Here is a 26,645-nt window from a genome sequence, read left to right as displayed (position 1 = left end):
ACGATGTTACTGAAGAAATAAAAGACAGAATCCAATCAGCAAATCGCTGTCTAATCGCACTGGATCTTCTTTATGTGCCGTCTTCTACCGAAGGTTGGCGACCATCAAACGATAGGTTTCTCTGTTTTGTGCCACATGTATTATGTTCGCAGCTTCTGGTATTTGAAACCATTCTCTCAAGTTTCTCAGCCAGGATTTCTTCTTTCTGCCCAAACCTCTTCTACCTTCAATCTTGCCTTCCACGATAAGCACTGGATAAGTTCCAAGATCAAAATTTATAAATCCATCGTCAGACCAGTACTAACATATGGATGCGAAACGTGGACCATAACCAAATCAAAAGAAGAAAAGCTCAGACGTTTTGAACGAAAAATACATTAACACAAACCAGTATAGGATCAGAACCAACATCGAATTAAAAGCACTGTACAATGACACCGATATTGTACAAGAAATTAAATCACAGCGACTAAGATGGGCAGGCCACGTGCACAGACTTCATAACGAAAGACTTGTAAAACTGGTATGAGAGGAGATTCCTACAGGCAAAAGACCACTGGGACGTCCCAGAATGCGATGGAGAGATAACATCCAAGCAGATCTCCGGAAAATGAACAATCCATTTGACCACCCTAGGTTGATGGAAGACCGAAGAAATTGGAAGAAAGTTGTACAGTCAGCCAGGACCCACCCATGGTTGTAGCGCTACGTGGTGATGATGATGATGAGTAATGATTTTTGACTAATTTTTTAATGAATTTTAATGACGAGATAAACGTAGGAACCCTTGGCAGCAGGTACTCCGGAGATCACTTTTGACGTCATATTCGTTTTCAGCGACCCCAAAAACCCCCGAGTAACAAAATTGAACTCATTTCCGCCGATAATTGACGAGTTCTGAATTTTTTTTATTGTCTGTTTGAGATGCACTTTAAGAATGCATTTTTTGTATGCAGTTTTTCAATATTATAATATATCATGGCTCCGGTTCACAAAGTTTCCTGGCACATTCACCAATCGAATGCAAATAGAATTTAAGATCCGTCTCGTCCTTTTTTTTCGGAGGCAAGGCCGATTTTAGTGCTTTATTACTTCGTCTAAGAGCAATAATTTTAAATAATAAATCCCTTTATGTATACCGTTTCTTTGGCAAATATTTAAATTCTACCCGTATGGCCGCTGGATATTTGTGAACTTTTTTAAACTAAGTCACCTGAAGAGAAAGTACCTGAGCAAAAATTCAAAAGAGAAGGGTCTTTATTGCCATATTAAGAACAATTTTAGAAGTCCATAGTCGTCGAATATAGGAATTTCTATGAGATTTTTTAATAATTTCTTTAAAAAAATATTTTTAATCGTCCAAGTAACAATTATTTGAGTGACTACTACATACATACCTACATAATTATCTCAGATGGGCAGGCCATTATCTCATTCAATCTATAATAGACTAAGAGCCGCTATAGGTGAAATTTCTTAATCATTTGGGGCACGACGGGACCCTATAACTTAAATAGTAGAACCTAAATGAAAACGTTTGAGCACTGTGCCGTCACTTTTCAGTGGCACATGCGTCTACAGTGGCGCATCAAACTTTCCACTTATGGACGGGATACATAAATTAAAAAATACCATCCCTCACTACCAGAATTTAATTTTTTTCATTTTTTTAAGTTCTATGTGATTAAGACATAAGATTCATCGTAATTTTAACCCACCACCCCCTTCTCCATGCCCCCACCATCAAAAACTTTATTTTTAGATTTTATTTTTTTTTGGTGGGATGCAATCAATTTTAAAATTTCAAAAAATTCACACGCATAGCTAAGGCTTCTATAAAACACGTCTATTTTTTATAAACCTGTAGGTTGAGTGTACATAACCTCAAAAAAATTTTAAAATTTTTTTTTGGAAAAAAGTATATAACTTTTTTTGTGGATAGCTGTAGATCTAATTTTTTCTCAGTCTTGTGTATCTTATCAAACACTATATTTCTAATTTTTTTTCAGATTTTTATGTAACGCTGGTCACCTTCAAAAATCCAAAAAACTGTTTTTTAAGGGGGTTTTGGGGGGTTTGAACGTGTTTTTCTAATTTTTAAATATTCTAAAGGACTCAGTTACTTCAAGTTACATATAACCTATAAAAAAAAATTGATTTGATATATTATGAAGTCTATAAAATAGGGAAAATCCCCCAAAACCCCCCCAAAAAATAGTTTTTCGGATTTTTGAAGGTGAGGAGCCTTACGGAAAAATCTGAAAAAAATTAAAAATATAGTGTTTGATAAAACACACAAGATTAAGAAAAAATTTGACCTGCAGCTATTCCTCAAAAAAAGTTATACGCTTTTGTGAAAAAAAAAATTCTTTTAATTTTTTTAAGGTTATGTACACTCTACCTATGGGTCTATAAAAATAGGCATGTTTTATAAAAGCCTCAGCTATGCGTGTGAATTTTTTGAAATTTTAAAATTGATTGCATCCCACCAAAAAAAATAAAAACGAAAAATGAAGTTTTTGATGGTGGGGGCAGGGGGAAGGGGGTGGTGGGTTAAAATTACACTTAATCCTATGTGTTAATCACATAGAACTTAAATAAATAAAAAAATTTAATTCTCTTAGTAAGAGAGGGTAACTTTTAATTTATTTATCCCGTCCATAAGTGGAAAGTTTGATGCGCCACTGTCGACGCATGTGCCACTGAAAAGTGACGGCATAGTGCTCAAACGTTTTCTTTTAGGTTCTACTATTTAAGTTATAGGGTCCCATCGTGCCTAAAATGATTAAGAAATTTCACCTATAGCGGCTCTTAGTCTATAAGGTGTCTAGAATCGAGAGCATCTAGCTTTTCAGAAAGTAAGATCAGCGTTCGTAATGAGGAAGTATCTTTTCCGAACCACTTTGTTCCAAAATCTCTCTTTGATCATACATCATCTGATGCTATGTATTTTCTACGTTACTGTATGTATTTTATACGTTACACTATGTCTTTTCTACGTTATTAGACGGGGTAAGGCTTGGACATTTTCTGAAATGCGGTTCCCAAATTTACAAACACAACAGGCAGGTAACTGAGGCTCATTTTTTACAAATAATTTTAGCTTTGAACTTTTATCCGATTATTATCCAATAAATAACAAAATTAGGTTAACATACTTCGCTGTGGTAGTGCAAAAACGACTGGTTATATCTAGCGTTACCAGGTGTCCCGATTTGCGCGGGACGTCCCGATTTTCAGGGGTCTGGGGACGCGTACCGATTTGTACCTGATCGGGACACTAAATGTCCCGATTTTCACCCACGAAAACCAATTTCAGGAGGACTTGCAGTGAATTTTATAACTATGTTATAAAAACAAAAGCTCTACTCCTAAAAGCGACAAAAAAAAAATTAATAAAAAATAAATAATTTACTTAATCTACGATTTTTTTTTTGTAATTTCGTCTGATTATTATTATTATGTAGGATTAAATAATGATTATAGAAACACCTTGTAGTCAAAAAAATGAACTGGAAATACGGCGATACCGTGTAATTTTCGGGATCAACTCCGAATTGCATAAAAATTTGGCGGCTTGTACCGTTGGTTGCTTTTACTCGGGAGGTGACAATCACCCATATTTGGGGGTGAAAAATAGCTTGTTTAAAACAAGTCCGGAGACTAATTCTAAGCAATTTTGGTTCTATAGAATTTTAACTTAGTTAATACTTTTCGAGTTACTTACGATTGAAAATTTTTATTTTTCGACAAAAAAATCCCGTTTTCAGGCGATTTTCACAAATAACTCAAACAAATAACAAATAAGTTAGTATTTGATCGAAAAAAATATTCTTAGCAAAAATGTAGAATAATATAAAAAAACGAAAAGAAATGTGAACTCGTAAAGTCTATAGACCCAGCAAATGCAAATTGTAGCTCATGAAAAATACGTTCTTATTCGTCAAATTCCAAATCAAATATTTCAACGTGAAATAACCAAGAAATGAAGCACTTTTCGGGAAAAACCAATTAAAACTTTTTTAATAAAGCTTTATTTTTATGTTTTAAAAATTTTCTAACATAAAAACTAAGAGGGTTATGCCCATAATCAAGTTGACTCCTTTTTTTTGGTAAAAAAATCGTGAAAATCTCCCCCTACTTAGCACCCCAAATGAAATTAATCCTTACCGCTTTACAAACAATTTACTTTACTTATGTATTTTTTACATGATTGAAAGGGCCTGAACGAGTCACTAATCACGAGTGTTTGCAAAATATGAACAGCCATATTTGAACCAATTTTTGTCTAACAGAAAAACAAAATAAATCTATCATATTTATAAAAGCAAAACATACCCACTTTTTACTCCTTGAGATTTTTAGTATCCCTAATACTTTTTAAGTTATTTTGAAAACGGGACATTTTCCAATATTTTAGAAATTTTTTTTTACTATAACACCAATTTTTTTCAAAACTAAGCACTCCCAACTGGTAAACCTTACAGATCGTATAAACAATACACATATAAAGTAAATGGTAAAGCGGTGAGGATTAATTTTATTTGCGGTGCTAAATAGGGGGAGAATTTCACGATTTTTTTTACCAAAAAAAAGGAGCCTACTTTATTTTGAGCATAACTCGCATAGTTTTAATGTTAGAGACTTTTATATAAAACAAAATTAAAGATTTTTTTTAAACACTTTAAAAAGTTTTAAAAAAATTTTGCTCGAAAATTGCTTATTTTTTTGGTTATTTCAAGTTGAAAAATTCGATTTGGAATTTGACGAATAAGAACGTATTTTTGATGAGCTACAATTTTGCTTTTACTGGTTTTATAGACTTTCTGAACATACATTTTTTTTTTGCTTTTTTAAAACCTAAATTTTTGCTAAGTATATTTTTTTCGATAAAATTAGTCGAAAATTATTGACTGAGTTTAAAAATTATATAGAACAAAAGTTTTTTAGAGGCAGTCAGTTGATCCATTTTGGGACTTACTTTAAACGCGCGTTTTTTACCTCCGAGAAGGGGTAACTGTAACTGTCACCATCCAAGTAAAAGCAACCAACGGTACAAGTTCAACTTTGAAGTAGACAGTAGTAGAACCTAAAACCAGCTTTTCATGCAATTCGGAGTTGACTCTGAAAATTACACTCCAAAACGTACATTTACTGGGCTATTGTTGTTTATTTGTCCCGATCTACAACCCTAAATCCCGAGTTGTTTTTGCTTCTGTACCGATTAAAAACAAATCGGACCTGGCAACACTAGTTATATCCCTAAAGATTAGTTAAAGTTCGAATTTGGATGAGAAGACCAGAATGGAACACAATTTGGCTTCAGAAATCGACTGGGAACCCGGGACGCACTCTTTGCTTCTTCTTCTTAAAGTTCTATCTCCTATCGGAGGTTGGATATCATAATGTTTATGGTCACTTTGTTGACTGCTGCTCTGAACCGTTGTAATAAATTACAGTTAAACCATTCTGTAAGCTTCCTCAGCCAGGATATGCGTCTTCTTCCTTGGATCCTTCCTTGCATAATAATTCTCAGCAACTCATATTTTTCTCCTCTAGTAATGTGACCTAAATATTCTAGTTTTCTTGTTTTTATACTGTTCATAATTTCTAACTCCTTATTTAAACGTCGTTTCCCATCTCTAATTGGTAAGGTCCCATCTCTAATTGAATTGGTAAGACGTGTTTATGAGTGCTCGTAACTTTTATCAAGTTTTGTGATTATTACGGCTATAATTAAAAAGCTTTTAAAGCGCCAAAGAAACCATAAACTGACAAAGTGAAATTGTGCAGAAAGTGAATCAAGAAAACAAGCAGAATAATTTGTAAGTACAATTTCTTATATTTACATTTATTGAATAGAACAAAAATATCGCTTGCAAATTAAAGAACTATAAAAACCAGAAACTAATTAGTTCTGATAAGGTGACTTGATTTTGAGCCATCGAGGCGGGCTCGCCACTTTTTCGCAAACCAAACTGTTACAAAATAACGATTGGACTATTAAGTAACGGGAGTGAATATAAGTAAGTGAAAAAAATCTGTATGTGTACAATTTCTTATATTTATTGGGAAAGAACAAAAATATCGTATGCAAATTAACGAACTATAAATAACAGTAGCTATTTAGGTTTGATAAGGTGAAGAGCCTCCGCGCTTTTGAGGCGGGCTCGGCACTTTTTCGCAAACCGAACAGTGACAAAACACCGATTGGACTATTAAGTAACGGGAGTGAGTAATACATGCACGCTGCGCCACAAAAAATGGCTTCGAATTTGTTAACACCGGTAAAAATAATGGATAGATACAAAGTGGATTCGGACGACGACACATCAGAAGACCATAGAAAGAGGAACAGAGAAGAAGAGGAAGAATTGTTCCAAAAAAGTAAAAAAGTGTCTAGATCGCCTAACAAAACCCGTAACGAAGATAATAAGCTCGATCAAATTATTAAAATGATGCATGACTTAACCACAGAAACAAAAAATTTAACAACGGAAGTAAAAGAGATAAAGAATGAACAGAGAAAGTACTGGGAGGAATTAAACGACCTGAAAACAGAATTGGAGAAAGTTAAACAAGAAAACCAAACTAAACACAAGGAGAAGGAAGAAATGAAAAAAGAACTAAACTATATGAAAATACGTGTACAAAGACTAGAAAAGGAAAGGAAAGTAAATAATGTTGTAATACAAGGCTTGCCAATAGATACAATCGATAGAAATGCACTGAAACAAACTGTAGGAAACTTCATGGAAAAAGAAATGAATATCAATGTTCAAATCGAAGAAGTTATCAAACTGGGAGAAAAAACATGTTTGGTCAAACTACAGAACAAGTTTGAAAAAGAAAAGATCATGCAAAATAAAGCTAAACTAAAACACATAAAAGGCAATAAAGTATATATAAATAATGACATAACAAAAGAAGAACTACAAACACAGAAAAAAATAAGACAAGTCGCAAATGAAGAAATTAATAAGGGTAAAAGTGTTACAATAAAATATAATAAATTAATAATAGATGGAAAAACACACAAATGGAATCAATACAGCAACCAGCTAGAAGAAGACCAGGGAAATCCAAAAAACTAACAGAAGATGAAAATACACAAACAAAAGCACAAATCACGACAGACAAGGCACAGAAAAAGGAATTGAGCAAGGACGAAAATAGAAATAGAGCAAAAACGAAAGATAAACATGAAATAGACATAAGAGAGAACATATTTATAGGTGCATGGAATGTAAGAACCCTACACGAAACCGGCAAATTGGAGCAGGTAAGCCAAGAGATTGATAAGTACAAATTAGACATTGTCGGACTAAGCGAAACAAGATGGAATGGTAGTGGATCAACCCGAGTAGGTGACCAACAGCTAATGATATATTCTGGGAATACGGATGTAAATGACAAACACGAAAAGGGAGTGGCAATACTGCTAGCCCAAAAGGGGAGAAAGGCTCTAGTAGAGTGGGAACCAGTGTCAGAAAGGATTATTTGGGCGAGACTGAAGGCAAGATATTATAACATAATAGTAATAAATGTATATGCTCCCACAAATAAAAACGACGAAAATGAGAAGGAAGAATTTTACGAGCAACTACAAACAACGTTTAATAAGATTAATAATAAATATAGAAGAGATATAAAAATAGTAATCGGAGACTTTAATGCAAAAATAGGAAATGATAATAAAGGACATGAACATGTGATGGGAAAGGAGGGAATCGGAGAGAGAAACGACAATGGAAATCGATTAATCGAATTTTGTGAGCAAAATGAACTTTTAATAGGCGGAAGCATCTTTAAACATAAGCGGATACATAAGGAAACATGGAAATCACCGGGAGGGAGATACAAGAATCAAATAGACCACATAATAATTGAATATAAATGGAGAAGCTGGCTGCAAGATGTCAGGAGCTTAAGAGGTGCTGATGTGGGATCAGACCACATGCTAATCAAAGCGAGACTAAAAATGAAATTAGCCAGAGATAAAAACCAAAAAATCAGCAGAAGGAACAAGTACAACGTTGATGCCCTAAAACAAGAATGTATAAGAAATAAATTTAGTGAGAAACTGGCAATTAACCGAACAGTATCACAACAAACTGGAGAGTCAGTCGAAGAAACATGGAAATATTTTAAAGAAGTGATGATGAATACAGCAAAAGAAACAATCGGATTAAAAAGAAGACAAAATAAAAAATGGATTACCAAAGACACTCTACTACTGATAGAAGAAAGAAAAAAGATCAAAGAAGAAATTCTACAAAAGGAAGGATCGGAAGAAGAGAGGGCACTTGAAAGGAAATACAAGGCAAAAAACGCAGAAGTAAAAAAACAAGCCAGAAAAGATAAAAGAAACTATATAAATGAGATGCTAAATATATCAGAAGAAGCAGCGAAAGAGAACGACTTACGAACACAATATACAATCATACGAAACTTAACAGGAAAAGCACAACGAAATATACGAGAAGTAAAGGATAAACAAGGAAATAGAATAAAAAATGAGAAAGAAATAATACAAAGATGGAAGGAATACTTCGAAGAGATATATGCTAAGCATGAAATAACTCAAATCATAGAAGATGAAGTAGAATCACCAGAGCTAGAAGTGAATATTGGAGAAATTACAATGGAAGAAATTGGAAACACTCTAAAACTACTAAAAAATGGCAAAGCCGCAGGAATCGACAATATACCCATTGACATAATAAAAGCAGACACCGAGCAGTCAGTAGAGATGCTACATACACTTTTGAATAAAATATGGACGGACGAAGAATTGCCAAAGGAGTGGAAAGAGGGATTGATTATAAAAATACCCAAAAAAGGAGACCTGAGCAAATGCAACAATTGGCGTGCAATAACACTACTAAGTGCCACATCCAAAGTGCTGACCAAAATCATTTTGGAAAGATTGAAGCCGGAACTAGATAAAAAACTGAGAAACAACCAAGCAGGCTTCCGTTCCAACCATTCCACTATTGATCACATTTGCACCCTTAGAATTATCTTGGAACAAACAAATGAATGGAATAAAGATATAGATGTGAGTTTTATCGACTTCGAGAAGGCCTTTGACCGTGTAAATAGGGCACAGATGTGGAAAATCCTTAGATTATATGGGATACCACAAAAAATCATAAACTTTATTAAACTCTTCTACGAAGGATACAAAGCCAAACTAGAACATTCAGGTGAAGTAACAGAAGAGATATCCATAGAAAGTGGAGTCAAACAGGGTTGTGTACTATCCCCTACCCTATTTCTTATTATGATAGATTGGGTAATGAGGAAAGTAATCGACGATCGAACAGGCATCAGGTGGAACCTTTTCAAACAGCTAGAAGATCTCGAATTTGCAGATGACATCTGCCTTATAACTGAACACCGAAATCATATGCAAGCAAAAATTGACAAATTGGCACAGTACTCCGACACGATCGGACTTCGAATAAACACAGAAAAAACTAAACTTCTAAAAAATAATAACCATCCAAATAATAAAATAATGATAAACGGTAAAGAAGTAGAAGAGGTAGACAAGTTCACATATCTGGGATCTGTCATGGAAAGGAGCGGGGGGTGTAAAAAGGATATACAGACGAGAATAACAAAGGCGCAACACGCATTCAACGCTTTAAATAAAATTTGGCAAACAAACGAAATATCGGAAACAACAAAAATTAAAATCTTTAACAGTTGCATTAAAAGTATACTGCTCTATGGAGCAGAAACATGGAAACAGGACGAAAATACAACTAAAAAACTACAAACATTTGTAAACAAATCTCTAAGAAAAATCCTAAAAATATACTGGCCAAATAAAATAACTAATACAGAACTATGGGAAAGGACAAAGCAAACTAACGTATCTACTACAGTCAAGGAAAAAAAATGGAAATGGATCGGCCACACTTTAAGGAAAGACCAAAGCAGCATAGCAAGACAAGCACTTGAATACCAACCAGAGGGAAAAAGAAAGAGGGGCAGACCAGACAACAGCTGGAAAAGAACAACAACGAGAGAACACGAAAAAATTGGACTAAGATGGGGCGAAGTCAAAAAGAGAGCAAAAGATAGAAGAGAGTGGAGGGAATTAGTTCACAATTTATCCAGAGAATAAAAACAAAAGAAGATGCGCTGTCCCGGCCAGACAGCAATCTTACACTTTTGGCCAAGAAACGCATAAGCGCCCAATACTCCACAAGGAGGGATGGAACGAGAGAGAGAGATTTAAACGTCGTAGCACTTCAACATTGGTAATCCTTTGAACCCACTGAATTTTCAATATTCTTCTGTAATACCACATTTCGAACGCTTCTATTTTTCTTATATGTTGTCTCTTCAATGTCCAAGCTTGTAATCTTACGATATTACTTTTAATTCATTACTTGTAATCTCGATAGAACAAGTGTACTTATATTCAGGGACATTATACTGCATAATACAGTGTATTTCTACCCATAAAATAATTGTGTTTTTAAACGCTTTTCTTTAGTTCAATCGTTTGGGTCAAATCTTAAGACGTTAATTTGACTGCCTTTTCTTCAATGCAAATGAATGAAAACTTGCAGACATATGCATTCGCGGGAACAATACACGAATAGTCAATATTTTTTTTTATTTTAATAATTGTTTAAATAAAAAAAACGATTTTAATATGATTAAATTCTCTTGTTTTTTACAATCTAGAAACTTCAAACTTTTACAGATTGTAGCTAATTATATGAACTATACATAATTTCACGTTTTACTTTAATTGTTTACGTTAAATAAAGTTTCAAATTTTTTTCTGATTCCGACTACTTTTCATGTTTGTACATCATGTTTATAAACATCCTAAGCGGCGACGATTTTAAACGCTGATATCTTTGTTTATATAAACATCGACGCTTATTTGTGTCAAATTTCAATGCGATACGAAACAAAACTTCAACCAAAACTTGAATTAAAAAAATTCGTGTTTTTTACCTAGTCTTAGAAAAACCACCAGTAAAGACGTTTCGTGCTACAATTAACATTAGAATTCGTATTTCACGAGAAATTAATAGAGTCTACACCGTGCAATAGTAAAGCATTAAAAGAGATGGAAAGACTGCAAAAACTGTAATAGGTGTAAATAATGATTTTGATTTAAGAAATGTATGAAGAAATTACAGAAAATGTACAATGTATGTATCAAATGTTGAAATAAATGCAAAAAATGTGTCTATCATATACATCCTTTTTTTAAACATGACGATATATTTTAATGTTTGAACAGTGTACGACTAAAAAGTAAAAAATAAAAAATATGAAAAATTTTTTTAAGAAACGCTTTTTTGTGTTATGACTGACTAAAATTAAGAATATAAAAAAAATCAACTAAAAAGCAAAAGATAAAAAAAATTCAAACTCGAAGGATTATTCGAAAAAAAAAAACGGTTACACATATTGAATAATATACAAAAATCTCACACATTCGTTAAAAAATTATAAAAATCTAACACATTCGTTGAAGAAAAGCCTGGGACGCATCTTCATCGAATAAACGGGTTGAGGATAGATACTTTTTTATTTTTCGGGCCCCACGCTTTTCTCTAAGGAATGTGTTAGATGTTTCAATTTTTTAACGAATGTGTGAGATTTTTGTATATTCAATCTGTCTAACAGTTTTTTTCGAATAATCCTTTAAATTTGAATTTATTTATTTTTGCTTTTCAGTTGATTTTTTTTTATATTTTCAATTTTAGTCACTCACAACTAAAGAAAAGCGTTTCTTAAAAATTGTTTTTCATATTTTTTATTCGTATTGAACCACAAAACGTATTGAACAGCTTAAACATACATCCTTGTACCTCATTGTTATTTTCTGTCACACGTAATAACAGATAATTAATTGAATAACGCACTTAACGTACATACGAAAACAACAAATATTCCATTTTACGTGTACCCACGCTTATTAAAAACGTTTTAAGGCCATTTTGTTTTCACTATTGTTAGGTAAACAGCAAAACCTTTCCAAACAATTATACTAATTCACTTTGAGCAGGGTCGCAGTCAGCAACAAAATAGGCTGCACAATTTCTACTATTTATTTAAAACATAGCGTTAGCCTCCATGAGATTATTCAGATACTTGTGAAAGTTTGCAACTGTCCAACTGCTGAATAGTTTTGAATAACGAGGGATCGAAACCGTGAACGAAACTACTCACGCATTTCGAGAATAAACAAACATTCTACAAGACTGTTGACGAGTTATAGTATAGGAGCAAAGTGAGTTTCGTGGCCTATTGAAATCTATGAGATTTTAAAACTGACTTTTATGTTAACTTTTGTGTTCTGCTACGCGTTTGTCAAAGGTTCTGCCAGTTTGACCGATGTAAGTTTTTGCTCAGTCACCACATGTCACTTTAGCCACAGTATAAAGAGGGACAGTAAAACCTCTTCCATGTCGGCACTTTGATCTCAGGAAGTAATACCGGCAGTACGCAATTGGTAATTCATCAGTGGTAGATGCCGGTTTTTCTTGTTAAAACCCGTACGTTCCTATGCGACTAGCAATTGGCTCTTATTGTTTTTAGGATATTTGTCTAAGTTGTTGTTAGTTCTGGAGGCTGGTGTTATTCCTTTCTTTTTAACATGTTTGGCTATTTTAGTTGATATCTTGTCTGTATATGTGATAGAGCAGAAGGTATTGGATTTTTTCTGTGGTAGTAAGAAGACGAAATAGAATAACGCAGGTGAACAGAGCTTATTTTGCCCTCTCCCATATATTTCGGCCTAAAAGTGTCCACCGAAATACAAAGATTGGAATCTATAAAACCTTAATTCGACCAATAGCATGCTATGGCAGTGTAGCATGGGTCCCGAAAGAAACATCCAAAGATAAATTCGATACATTCTAATGAAAAGTACTGAGGAGAATACTAGGACCTGTAAGTGGAAACGGAATCTTGAGAATTCGATATAACAACGAGCTTTATCAACTTTATAAGGAAACACCCCTGTCAGACTTCATTAGATTACAAAGATTGCAATGGGCCGGACATGTGATAAGAATGGGAGAGGATGGGCTAGCAAAAAGAGCACTGGACGCTTGAATGCAGGGAAAGAGGACAGTTGGAAAGCCAAAAAAGCGTTGAGAAGACACAGTAAGCAGCGACGCACAAGCACTTGGTTAAAAAATATTAAGTAGTTTATGAGATATTTAATTTGATAATAAAAAATTTAATAATTTTGGTCTCACTTTTTTTGCTTTTATGTATATTTTCGACAGATGTATTGATAAATCAAAATTTCAATTAAACACCCCTCCAAAATGGTGTTTTAAAATTGGTGTAATTTGTTTAAAACTTGTTTTTTTTTAATAACATCGCCACGATTAAAAATTTTGAAATTATTTTTCGATATTCGTATTCCTGGTAGTTCTTGACACACTTACAAAAGAACAAAAAATTTCTAGATCCATTTTTTGCCGAGATAACTTATCCTCGGTATAAGTTAAAAAATTCATATTTTGTTTATTTATCAATATTAACATTTTAAAGTGCGTGAGTACATCTATCAACCCTACTACGCAACAATGTCATTTATACATATTGTTAAAATTTTAAAAAATAATGATTTTCCTAGCGACCTTAAATGAAAACTTTTTTCATGAAGAGTGATGCAGTAGTACTTTGCAATATCTTCGTTAATAATGGACCAATTTCAACGTTTTTTTGAGATTATAGTAGCATATAAAAATAATAACGTCTAAATGACACTTTTTACAATAAATAATCGTCAATTTGTTATAAACAATTTTTTTTCAAATTTTTTTTTGGTGTGATAAATAAAAATTGACACAAAAAATTTGTTATAAAGAATTAACAAGATAATACTGAATTAACATTAAAAATTTGTTAAAGATTTTTTTTTATATATTAAAATATATATTTTTTATTTTACATTTAATTTTACAATCTTTATAACAGGACTAAAAATTGTGTATATATTTGTTAATTTTTTATACATAATAGATTTATAATAGGGGTTGTTCTCCATTTTTTTGTATATCTTCTTTTGTATTCACATTAACTTTGTGAGATTTTGATAATGATTTGTATAAAGAAAAAAGTTTTTATGTTTAACAAAATTTTATTATATTGTTAGATTTTTAAAATACAAATTTGTTTTAATACTGTTTTGTGGTTATTTTTGTAGCCAATTTTTATTTATCACAATATTAAAAATTTTTAGAAAAAAATATTGTTTATAACAAATTAATGAATATTTAGTGCAAAAAGGGTCATGCAGATGTTATTATTTTTAAATGCTACCCAAATTTAAAAAAGCATTGAAATTGGCCCATTATTAACTGAGATATATATCGCAAACTACTCCTCCGCCAATTCTCAGGAAAAATGTTTTCATTTAAGATGCTATGAAAATCATTATTTTTCAAAATATTCTAGAATCTTTATTATGTGTATAAATCGCATTGTTAAGTAGTAGGGTTAACTTACTCACTTTTAAATGTTAATATTGATAGATAAACAAATTATGAATTTTTAAACTTGGAAAAGCTATCTCGGTAAAAAGTGGTTCCAGAAATTTTTTTCTTCTGTTAATGTGTCAAAAACCAACAGAAACACGAATATCGAAAAATAATTTAAAAATTTTTAATCCCGGCGATGTTATTAAAAAAACAAATTTTAAACAAATTACACCAATTGTCAAACGTCATTTTTGAGGAGTGTTTAATTGAAATTTTGATTTGTCAATACATTTATCGAAAATATACATAAAAGCAAAAAAAATGAGATCTTAAAAACTTGTATACTCTATCGGCAACAACCGCGTTTTTGCAATCGAAAAAATGGTAAATTTTTTAAAAACACATTAAATATCTCATAAACTACTCAATATTTATCAACCAATTTTTTTTTTCAATTTATACTGATATGATGGCGCAACTTTTTGTGTAAAACAAAATGTTTGATAGTGCTTATTTATAATGCAAATAATATTTTTTTGGAATCTTGTTTTTCAATATTTTGATTTACAATTATTTAAATAAATTAAAATTGAAATTTAATTTAGTTAGTCTTATATAAAAGATTGTTTCTTCAGATATGCAGAAAAAAATTGTAAAAACCTTAATATGAACATAAATTACCGCAGCACTTAAAAAAGTTAATTTTGAGCAAAAATTACCCATTATTAATTATTTAAACAAGGATCCCCTCATTTGAATCATATACTTTCTTAAAAATATCTTTTGTTTTGACCTAAACATTGATAAAAAACTTATTCCAACCTGTACGGAATTACATTTTGATTTACATGCATTGTATTTTTATTTGATCGGTCTATAAATGCAGTCATAAGAAGTTGAGGAGGGCCTACACGGTATTATTGTTGACCCAGATCCATTTTATTGTGTTACTTTACTGATTTTTTTCTTTTTGCAATTTGGAGCTATGCTAGCTTATTTACGCATTTTTGGCAAAAACAATTTTTTAAAGAAACAATAAGGCAAATTAAGGTCATGATAAAGTCATGTTGGACTTATTTGTAGGTGTTTATTATTATTTCAATGTAACTTAGTTTAATTTTTTCATTTTGTAAATATTTAGATTAATTTAAGTGGTGCGTTAATTTTGTCCAGCAGTTTAAATAAAAGCAAAGTCATAAGCAAAAATGTCTGGTAAGCCGATAATTTATTATTTAATAATAAGTTTGCAATATCTCGCCTTCTAATGGACCGATTTTAATTTTTCAGTTTCTTTGGTTTGCTTCTTTAAAAGAAACAAAACATGATTTGAAAAAATTGTTTATTTTTATTAGTTGTATGCTCCTATAGGAGGCAGGGACATTAGTTATATACGCAAGGGCCGGCGTAGCTCAGGCGGTAGTATGCTTGGCTCGAGTGCTGGTAGGCCGGGATTCAAATCCCAGCGCCGGCAAGAACAACTAGATATTTTTAAAATGTCTATAGGCCATAGGTCGACTCAGCCTGTAAAAAAAATGAGTACCTTGGGAAAAACCAGGGGTAATAATAGGCGGTGGAAGCGTAGCACTGGCCCTGTTACCTTCCTTGTATACCGTATGGCCTAGATATAGCAGACGACCCTGCTATAATCCCCAAGCCGCGTCAGCGGTATAAAACGGGAGAATATTATTATTATGTACGCATATAAACAATTAAATAATTAATAACAAATTCCTGCCAAAAATTCGGATTATGATTTTAAAGATTCGGATTCAGCGGGTCAAGATACATAAAAATCAGTTGTAAAATCTCAAGGACCTCAGAGATTGATTGTAAATTAGTTTTTATCAACAAAAATATCAACGAGGCTATTTAAATTTGAGAAATCTGCGAATGTTAGTAATTATGTTGTTGACATTAAGGAGATAATTGATGAGATTCTGAGTAGCCCATGGAAGCTTACCAAGGAACCTGACGAAGTTACATTGTATTTCTTAAAAAAATGTGTATACATTTTAGCAGAACCAATACACCATTTATTTAACCTATCACTAACATCAGAGATATTTCCCGAATTCTGGAAATCTAGTTTTTTAAAACCAATTTTCAAGTCTGGTCAGAAAGATAAAGCTGATAATTACCGTGCAGTTTGTATACAGTCAGAATTTCCAAAACTATTAGATTTTTTTGTAAATAGAATGTTAAGTTTTGATTGTAAAAACATAATAACTGGTGAACAACATGGTTTTAGCCAAGGTAAATCCACAGTTACAAATCTCGTGTATTATACACATTTTATCATTAACTCGTTGGAGTTTGGTTCTTAGGCCGATTCAATCTATGCTGATTTTTCAAAAGCTTTCGATAGAGTCAATCATGAGATCTTGATTGCCAAACTTTGTGGCTATGGCATTAGCGATAACATCTCAAATTGGATTAAACATTATTTGTCTAGTCGTTCTCAAATGGTTAAATATTGTAGTTTTTTGTCAAAACCAATTCATATAACATCAGATGTTCAACAAAGTTCTCATTTGGGTACACTGCTTTTTAGTATATTTTTTAACGATTTACAAACAATAACTAACTCTGACCAATTTCTCTTATTCGCTGATGACATAAAAATCTTTAGATCTATTGCATTGCTTGCCTATCTGATTGTGAATGTTTGTAGTTGTCATTAAATAATTTTTCACGTTGGTGTGAAGTAAATGTTTTAAACTTAAATCTAAAAAAATGTTTTAAAATCACGTTTAGTAAAACGCGGGCTTCTTTTAATAATAATTACATACTTAATGGTACTGTTCTGCAAGAGATAAATCAAGTACGGGATTTGGGTATAACACTGGATCGAAAACTGAACTTTAATGATCATATTAATGACATAACTTCACGTGCCCTTAAAATGTTAGGATTTATCCAAAGAAATTCAAAGGACTTTTCTGTTTTTACGTTTAAAATATTATACTGTTCGCCAGTGCGATTAATTATAGAATACTGCTGTATTATATGGTGTCCTTTTTATAATACCCAGAAAACTCAATTAGAAAAAGTTCAATACAGATTTTTAAGGATATGTGGTTATAAAATTCTTAATCAACTTAAAATGAACAAATTAGAGAAAAGAAGAGCTGAATTCGAATTATATTTTTTACATAAGCTTCTAAATGGATTTATTAATTGCCCTGAAATTTTGGGTTTAATCTCATTTAATATACATATGCGAAGAACCCGTAATTCTGACCTGTTTTTTTGTAGATTTCAATTCTACTAATTATGGACTTAATGAAATTATTTCTAGGATGTTACGTACGGCGAACAATTACCAAACAGATTTAGAACTATTTAATACTTCAACTGCATCATTTAAAAAACATGTTAAAAAACTGTTGTAGCTAGCTTATGTATCTTACTGTATTTTATACATATTGTACTATAGGTGAAATAAATGGCGACTCGATTCTAGTTTTCTGTTGACCTAGATATCAAAATATCAACAGGCACCGCTGGGAAATATTCCAAAAATGCGGTTCAGAGAAACTATATGAAACGAGTCTTTGTACTCTTATACAGAGTATGGCATTAGTAAAAATACAAAAATAGACGGTTTAGTTTTGATTTAAATCTGTCTCCTGCCATCCCCCGATAGCGCTATTTCTAGGTCTACCTTTTGTCAAGGAGGCTATGCAAGAAGACAAATTTAAATCAAAACTTCCGTCATTTATTTCACTTATTCCCCGTTAGAGGGCGTTCTAACCTTACTCCGGTATAAATAGTTTTATTGTATACCGAGAACTACGGAAGTTTTGATTTAAATTTGTCTTCTTGCATAGCCTCCTTGACAAAAGGTAGACCTAGAAATAGCGCTATCGGGGGATGGCAGGAGACAGATTTAAATCAAAACTAAACCGTCTATTTTTGTATTTTTAATATTGTACTATAACTGAAAAAGGGTTTAGCCGCCCGTCAATAAATAAATAAATAAATAAATAAATAAATAAATAAATAAATAAATAAATAAATAAATAAATAAATAAATAAATAAATAAATGAATAAATAAATAAATAAATAAATAAATCGGCCAAGAAACCTCCTGTGCCCCTAGGCCCTAGACTAATTAGAGCGTTTCGCCCAGGACGGTTGATTAATTTGGAAGATTGATTTTTTAATGTAAAGGGTATCAGAAACGTTTCTACGTTTCTGATACTCTACCCGAAGAGATGGAATTCACGCAGCTGGAAAATATCAAAGCCTACACAAAATGTTTGGCTGACTGAGAGCAGGTGTTTGAAGATTCGAAAGGTCAAGTATATAGGACAGTTTTAAGCCGAATTTAAAATTGAAGTCGTAATCCCTTTGGGAAATGATGTTAAATTCCTTTAATTATCATTTTCAAATAAGTCAAAGAATGTCTAAAAATAATGAGGATATTCGAAAATATTTGTGAATGCATAATTGGATTAATATAGGAAGAGAAAAAATAATGTGTGTATACTTTGTACGCACGTAAGAAGTTATACTTCTATTACAATTAAAATTAAACATTTGTGTAGAAAATTTGACGTCTTTGGATTTTTTATGATTCCTCTATGGAAAAGCAATTGCGGAGAGACTACAGTTAATAAAAAATGACGTATTAACGTTATTTTTAATTTTTGGTATTATTTTAAGTATTAGAATTAGTTTAATATTTAAATAAAAATACAATTAAACTGTTTTAAATATATTTGTTTCGTTGAAATCAAAATAATAGAAGTATAACTTCTTACGTGCGTACAAAGTACACACTCTTATTCTTTTCTACATTAACAAGTCCAAAAATATATACTGAGTCACCGTACTAGACACATGGGCAGGTACCTAATTGCTATGCTTATGGGCTAATCGGGTCCGTTCTCGAATGTGGCTTTCATCCCTGTCATGTCACTGTCAATAAACTATTCAAAATAATTATTTTTCGATACAAAAAATACATTAGTTAATAGTAATATTACTTTTTTTAAATAACTTTATTCAAACACCAAGAATATTACCATACTTTAAAACTTTTACAACTTTAACAAAATGACAACAACTATAAACGTCAAAATTAGATCAGCTGTATGTAATAGATACAGCTGATCTATGTTAATATTCAGTTTATATACATTTTCTGACGTTCTAAACGTCACTAGACATAAAAGCAAACATTGCAACAAGTGAAGGGTCCAGGACTGTAATAGCTCAATGTTCCAATGTGTGTAGTATGTTGGCGCTGACTGTATACAAACTATTTAAAAAATCAGTACAACTATAAACTCACTTTTGTCCCTGTTATCACAACTTTTAAAACACAACTTAACAACCATAACCAGGAATAAAAATGGCAACAACACATTCTTTAACCACAGCCGCCCTATTAATTAATTTTTGACATGCCATTGAAATGCCCAATCAGAGCGAACGTATAACGTATCTGCGCCTAGGGCTAACAATTTTTGATGAATTTGCGTACATTTACATTTACTCCCAATCCCAATATTTTTACCAATCGCTCCTAAAGAAATATAACTTCAAAAATTGTATGTTTAAGTGTGTATAAGTATTTTATTTCCTTAGCTTTCGACATAGTCATCATCGAATCTAACGGAACGAAAAACCAAAAGGAATATTATAATGTTGTTCTGAAGCTATTTCCTTGTAGCGTTTTTATAATTGACTATTTAGCTGGAATATTATAAGAAAAAGAAGTCTAAATACAAGGGGTTTTTTAATTTACTTCAATATAAAAAGAAGTACCACTATTTAGAGTCGTATTCGTCAGCATCTTGTCGAACATTAGAATTTTAAGTTACTACAATATGTAAAATGCTTAAGTTGTCCCTTTTGCAATCCCGGGAACAGGAAAAAACATAAAAAACAGCCACTCAAACGTTAAAAACACATTAAAACTTTGTTCATGCCGTGGGTTTTTTAACCCAACCATTACGGCTGACGAGGAGTAGTAGTTGACTGACAGAGAGTGACACTTAAATGTTGGATTGGTCCGGTGTTGACATTTGATAGCTGACATGACAAATGAAATTTTTTTAACATGTTTACAGTTTACAAGGATAATTGAAAAGTTGATATAAGTAAATGTACCATAGGTGTCTGTACTAATACAATAACAGTCTAATTGCTTAAAAATATCTTTTGATCTGAAGACTAAATGGCTTAAGACGTACCTACATACACTGTGTCATGACCAAAAAAGAAATATTTTACAAAGGCAATGAACAAATTCAATTCGTTAAATTGTGAACGGAATGGTTTGCTCAAGAAACTTTCCTTATTTCTACAATGCAGGAGATATTAGACCTTAATTCTTTTTTACCTTTCTATTAAGTATGAAAGTATTTAAGATGAAAGCAATGGGAAAATCCCAGTAGCTGGCTGTATACCTACCATAATTAAAAAATCATACAGAACAAGTAAAAACTTCGTTTGTACAATGGTATAAAAAGTTTAATAAAAAGCTATTAAAGTCATAAAAATGGATTGCAAAACGTTTTCGACCTAGATCACATCATCTTCAGTGCGTTCTGCTTAGTAGATGAAATTAGCACACTTATAAAATTGATAACATCGAGATATATGATTTATATGTTATTAATATGATAATTGTAGCAACTCCAAATCGATGTTAAAATATTATATTTGATAAAAGTGCTCAAAGGGCAACATGATTCGTTGGTCTGTGTCCATTGAACTGGCAAGAACTACACGTTCTTATCGAGCAAGGAACCATGGTGCCCTTTGAGTACTTTTAACAAATATAATCTTTAACATCGACTTTGAGTCGCTACAATTATCAGTAATAATTGCACAAGAGCTCTAAAATTCTATAATAATTTTAGAGTTCGAGTGCAATTTGTTGCAATTATTTCATGAATAAAACTATTCAAAACCAAAATTTTATTGTAATTTATTTATGTAAGTACAAATTAGTACAATTAAACACAAAGTTTTTATAAATATTTGACGATTGAAAGTCATCACTTTTATAATTTTTAAAACATTAATTGTCATTAATGTCACTGAATGTATTTTTTCGTAGCAACGAAGGGCATCTGACGTAATATACTTAACGACGGGCAATTATCAAAAATTATCAGTTTAATTCAGATTTATGTAGCTTTCTATTGTGTAACGGTCCACCCGTTATAATATCATTTTTAGCGCTTTAATAATTTTTTAATAATTATTTTCTCGTGATCTCTTAATTAAATTCCCTAATTTTCGCGTAATTTATCATTTCTGATTATTATATTCATATTTAAAATTTCTTGCGACGATGCCACACCTAATTATGTGTGGTATCACTGGTTGACTTGTATCACGCCATACCACAACACGCTTAAAACTGCTGTGAGTTTCGTGAGTTGGTAGCGAGAAATATTCTTGCATGTTCTGAAAATTTGACAAGGCGATCGTCCTTTACTTGGCTGCTAAGTGTGCTGGAAGTCGGTTCGGTCGACGAATTTTGGGTTCCATAATGGCGGAAGGTCTCATTTTTTTTAAGTCATTCATTGGGAAATACAGTTAAATGGGAAGTGTAAATGGTATCCCAGGGGTTTGCAGAATCCATCCAGCGTGTTCGTGAGGAAAAACAGTAACCAATAAAAGAGATTCCATTAAATATATATTTTTTTGAAATATAAAGGTTAGGCTGGATATTAACACTAGTTTTTCATTTAAAACATTCTTTCCTAATTTGGTTTTTCTTAATCATTCCACTATGTACAATATGTGTTCGGATAAAGTTCTCATAGTCGCAATTTTTGGTTAGTAAAATTTAAAATCTGTCCACACCCAATATCTGATAAATTGTGAATAAAAAGAAAATCTAATACTATACTCATATCTCACTGGAAATATAATTATCCTATAATATTTTATTCTAACTAACATATTCTGTGTCCAAATTGTACCTCAAGGTTAAACTCATACCTTTTTACATTTGCTAATTGATGTTATTATTTCTGTTCATTCTAAAAACCTCTTCTTCATTACTTCTTCTGTTGTTTTTTACTCACACATATCCGATGGGAAATTGAAACTAAGACTAGGAAATGTTTGTTTTAGCCATTTGGGAAGAATATTAAACCCTACTATATAGACCCTTCGACCACCTGGAAGGAGCCGGTTCCAGCCACAGCCACAGCCAAGTCAATCTGGGAGTAAGTCATTTTGGGGAATAAGTTTTGAGGGCATTCCAGCTCCATTTTCATCTGGACACTTGGGCCTACTGGAGGCATGATTTGGCATCATCCTGATGCTCATTTTCTAGGATGCAACCGCAACCTCGTTTGGGAACATTTAGTGATGTGTTTTAGTAACTATTGGTTTTTTTATATTTCAGACTCTCGATTAAATACACTATGTTAATTAATTTTTTTTTCCAGATTTAGTTTACCTCGGGTTTTTATTATATGACATATTTGTATACTATTGTATTAGGTTCCCAAACTGTTAATCCTATGGTAAGTTACTTGTGTACACAAGGTAATAAGCCTAAAAAATTAGGTTTTTATACTTTATTATTGGTTTGATATTTATTTTGTAATATTACTTGCTTGTTCCCCAAATATTTTCTTATTTTTCGCTTTATTTCATTTGTTCGGTTAATTCGTCGTTACTTTATTTTATTGCATTTGCTCGGGTAATTTAGGTCATCGTTTCGGTATTTGTCTTAACCTCATTTCTATAACTTTTATTCATTTGTATATTTAATTTTGCTTTAATCATTATTGTATTTTCTCTTAGTGAGGCTTGGGCCTATCTATTTGTATTATTTGCATCTTCGTCGGTTTCAATTTAGTGGTGCGTAGCAAGCGTACTATAACCATTTGGTAGAAGACTCATGTGAGTTGTACCCTATATGTAAGTAAGAGGTACTTATGTAATTTTGTAACAGGTAACATTATTGTTGTTATCTTAGAGAGATATAATTTTTTGTATAACTTATGTCATTTTAGAGTCACATGATATGCACTTGGTGTAACTCAGAGATTGTCAAAAATCTAGTAGTTATTTTTAATAAATATTTATTTATTTTGTATATCAATTATTTTTATTACTCCTTTATGTTCATTATTACAGATTTAATATATTTAATATTTGACAGCAGTGTAAGATACCTGGGTGAATGATCGAAGATCATTTTCATGGCGCCCATGATTTGTTAGTTTTATTTATTTTGTTCGTCTTTAGCAATTATTCATCTTCATTCATTTTCAGTACATTATTCTTATTTTATTATTGCACCTTTTAGTCATCATTACTATCTACTTTGAGCTACTGTTCTTCGACAGGCATGCAAACGAGCCGTATCCATCCTTGAGCGTCAAATTGTTCTCTTGCATCTCTTGCTAGCCAATTCTATTCAGTTTGCCTCTGTCTCTTCATACTTCTACTTATATCCCTTTTAATAACCCCTTCTCTTCACTTCTACATCCTTCCACTTTCCTCCACTAATACTACTGGAAAGTAGTATTTTTCCTACTTCGGCTTCTCAACGTAAAAGCCACTTCACTCTTTTCTTTACATCCCAATCTCTCTTCATTCTTATCCCATTTTGTCCCACTAGTTACCTCCATTTCCCTTACTTCTGTTGGAGTATATCCTTCTCTTTACTTTCACTCCAACAGAAGTTTTCTTCATTTTATTACAATTGGTCAGAATCTCTTATGAATAAAATAGTCATATTAATAATATATAAATCATATATCTCGATGTTACCAATTTTATAAGCGTGCTAGTTTCATCTTCTAAGCAGAACGCACTGAAGATGATCTGATCTAGAGCGAAAACTTTTGCAATCCATTTGGATGACTTTTTAATAGTTTTTTAATAAACTTTTTATACCATTGTACAAACGAATTTTTTACTTCTGTATGATTATTTAAGATTACCTTGACATGGTGCATGAATATTGTATTAAGTTGGATTATTGATTGATTAGCAAGCAAATGTTTGCAAGTAATAGAACCCACGAAGGCTTGACTAGACACTTGGTCTCAATAAAAGTTTTATTGTTCTTCGGAAACAAAACTTTGAATTGAATTAAAAAAAATGTATAAACATTTTCAATTTCTTTGCAACATGAAAATGCAGCAGCTGCATAATGCTCTGGTTAAATCGGAGAGTGCAGGAAGGGTCTATACCGGTTTTGGAGGACTTTTACCCACATCAGTAGTCCCATATCCACTTCTAGATAAGGGGGAAAAGACCTCCGAAACCGGTATAGACTCTTCCTGCACTCTCCGATTTAACCAGAGCATTATCCAGCTGCTGCATTTTTGTGTTGCAAATAAATTGAAAATGTTTATACATTTTTAAGTCATTTAATCTTTTGTAGGAGTATTAAGGAATCTTTCTTGTTGGAACTTTTACCACGCTGAGTAGATGAGTTGTAAATTATTTAAAATTCTCTCATCTTAATTTTCTCGGCATCCTGTATGACTTATAAATTTTTAAAATTTTAGGAGATGTAACCAAAAAAGTATTCCACCTGTTGTCAATTCGGTGGTATGGGACCGATATTTATTTTCGTTTCCTGTGCTACTTCGATTGATAACTTACTTTGAATTAAAAAAAAATAAACCTATTTAAGAGAAATCTTGCAAAAAACTGTCAATGTTTGAAAGAAGTGCAGAATGAAAACAAATATACCGAAATTTGTCAAGCAGAATTAGGTGATACGAATTTGAGATGCAGGCTTTTCCGCAATTTTTCATTTTTGACGCGGTTCTGTCAGATAGAAGATTGATATATCGACAGTAATTATTAGAATTGGGGACTTCACGATCGGCATAGCAATACCGTATGATGACCTTGATAATATAAGGTATTGATTTTATTTTAATCGCCTAATCTGCTTTATTTACATATATAATTTTATCTTATTGCAGATTACATTTTTATATGATATATCCTGCTCACCCTAATGAAAACCTAACGAATAACTCATTAAGATAATATTAATCAGAGACAGCTGTATACTTATGGAAAATTTATAATATTGGTTTTTTGATAATGGCAAACAATTATAATAAAATAAATTCAAAACTCATTTAAAATTTAATAGGGGAGGTTACAAACTGAAGAACATCATATTAAATCACAATAAAGATGCACTAGAAATAAACAACCCAAGACACGGTGCGGCGTTATCTAACTGCCCCACGAACTACCTGGGCCCAATAATCCCAAGTACCTGATGCCCCATCGCCGAGAAAGTTGGGGATTAAGTCTTAATGACCGGAAATTCCAAATTTGATTATAGTTGAATGTAAAAATATAAATATTTTCAGTTATTCACTTCAGTTACAAGTATTACGGTATAGTGTCCGGTTTTGTCCGTTAGTTTTTAACTTTTAAATGGCGAATCCAATGACTATGTTTAGTCAAAGGTAAGAACTTTTATTAATAATTAATGAATATAAATATTCAAAGGCCTATGTCTCCAAAGATGGAAAAGTTAGATGGCGATGCATCAAAAAAGGGTGTCAACAAAAAGTGTACACAACGGAAGGTGATGAAAATTATGTTATTCTTGAAAAAGCATCGGTGGAGCATAATCATGCTCCAGATATCCACGTTGACCGGCAAATTTTTAGTAATTCTACAAAGAAGAAAGCTTTAGAAGATATATGTGAAAGACCTTTAAAGATTGTCCACAAGGAATTGAGGAAGGAAAATTTCAGCAATTTGCCGCTGACGACGAAAGACATTTCTTGCGTTCGAAGAAATATATATGCTGCAAGACGAAAATCCACACCGTCATTGGCCAAGTCACAAGAAGAAGTTCTACAAGTGAAATTAAATTTAAAAACAAATACAGGTGAAATCTTTACTTTTTGTGTAATGTAGATTCTTTGTATGTAGATGGAACTTTTCAATACTGTTCTAAATATTTTTGTCATATGTTTACTATACATGGCTCCAAAAATGGTTTTTATGTTCCTCTAGTATTTTTTTTTGTTACCAAATAAATCACCGCAATCGTACAAAATTACTTTTGATACATTAATAACAATATGTACAGATTTGAATTTAAATTTCAAACCGAAGCGAATAATTTCTGATTTTGAAATAGTTGAAATGCAGCCAAGTTAGTGTGGCCCGACATTATTGTTTTTTGT

At 32.0% G+C, this 26,645-nt stretch overlaps 2 protein-coding genes across 5 annotated transcripts in view; one reads left to right on the top strand and one right to left on the bottom strand.

Annotated features, from left to right (window-relative positions):
• Positions 1–26,645, bottom strand: part of LOC114340777 (ras-related protein Rap-2b) — a 607,622-nt gene that overhangs the window by 523,284 nt on the left and 57,693 nt on the right. The gene's annotated exons all lie outside the window — the stretch shown is intronic.
• On the top strand, positions 6,456–18,755 carry LOC126890177 (uncharacterized). The gene is made up of 2 exons (XM_050659031.1): positions 6,456–6,984; positions 18,655–18,755. The coding sequence occupies exons 1-2, from the start codon at positions 6,456–6,458 to the stop codon at positions 18,753–18,755; spliced, it is 630 nt and encodes a 209-aa protein (XP_050514988.1).

The sequence above is a fragment of the Diabrotica virgifera genome, chromosome 8 (genome assembly GCF_917563875.1).
Source record: "Diabrotica virgifera virgifera chromosome 8, PGI_DIABVI_V3a".
Lineage (NCBI taxonomy): Eukaryota > Metazoa > Arthropoda > Insecta > Coleoptera > Chrysomelidae > Diabrotica > Diabrotica virgifera.
Note: the sequence above shows the minus strand (reverse complement) of the source record. Positions and strands in the feature narration are given on the sequence as shown.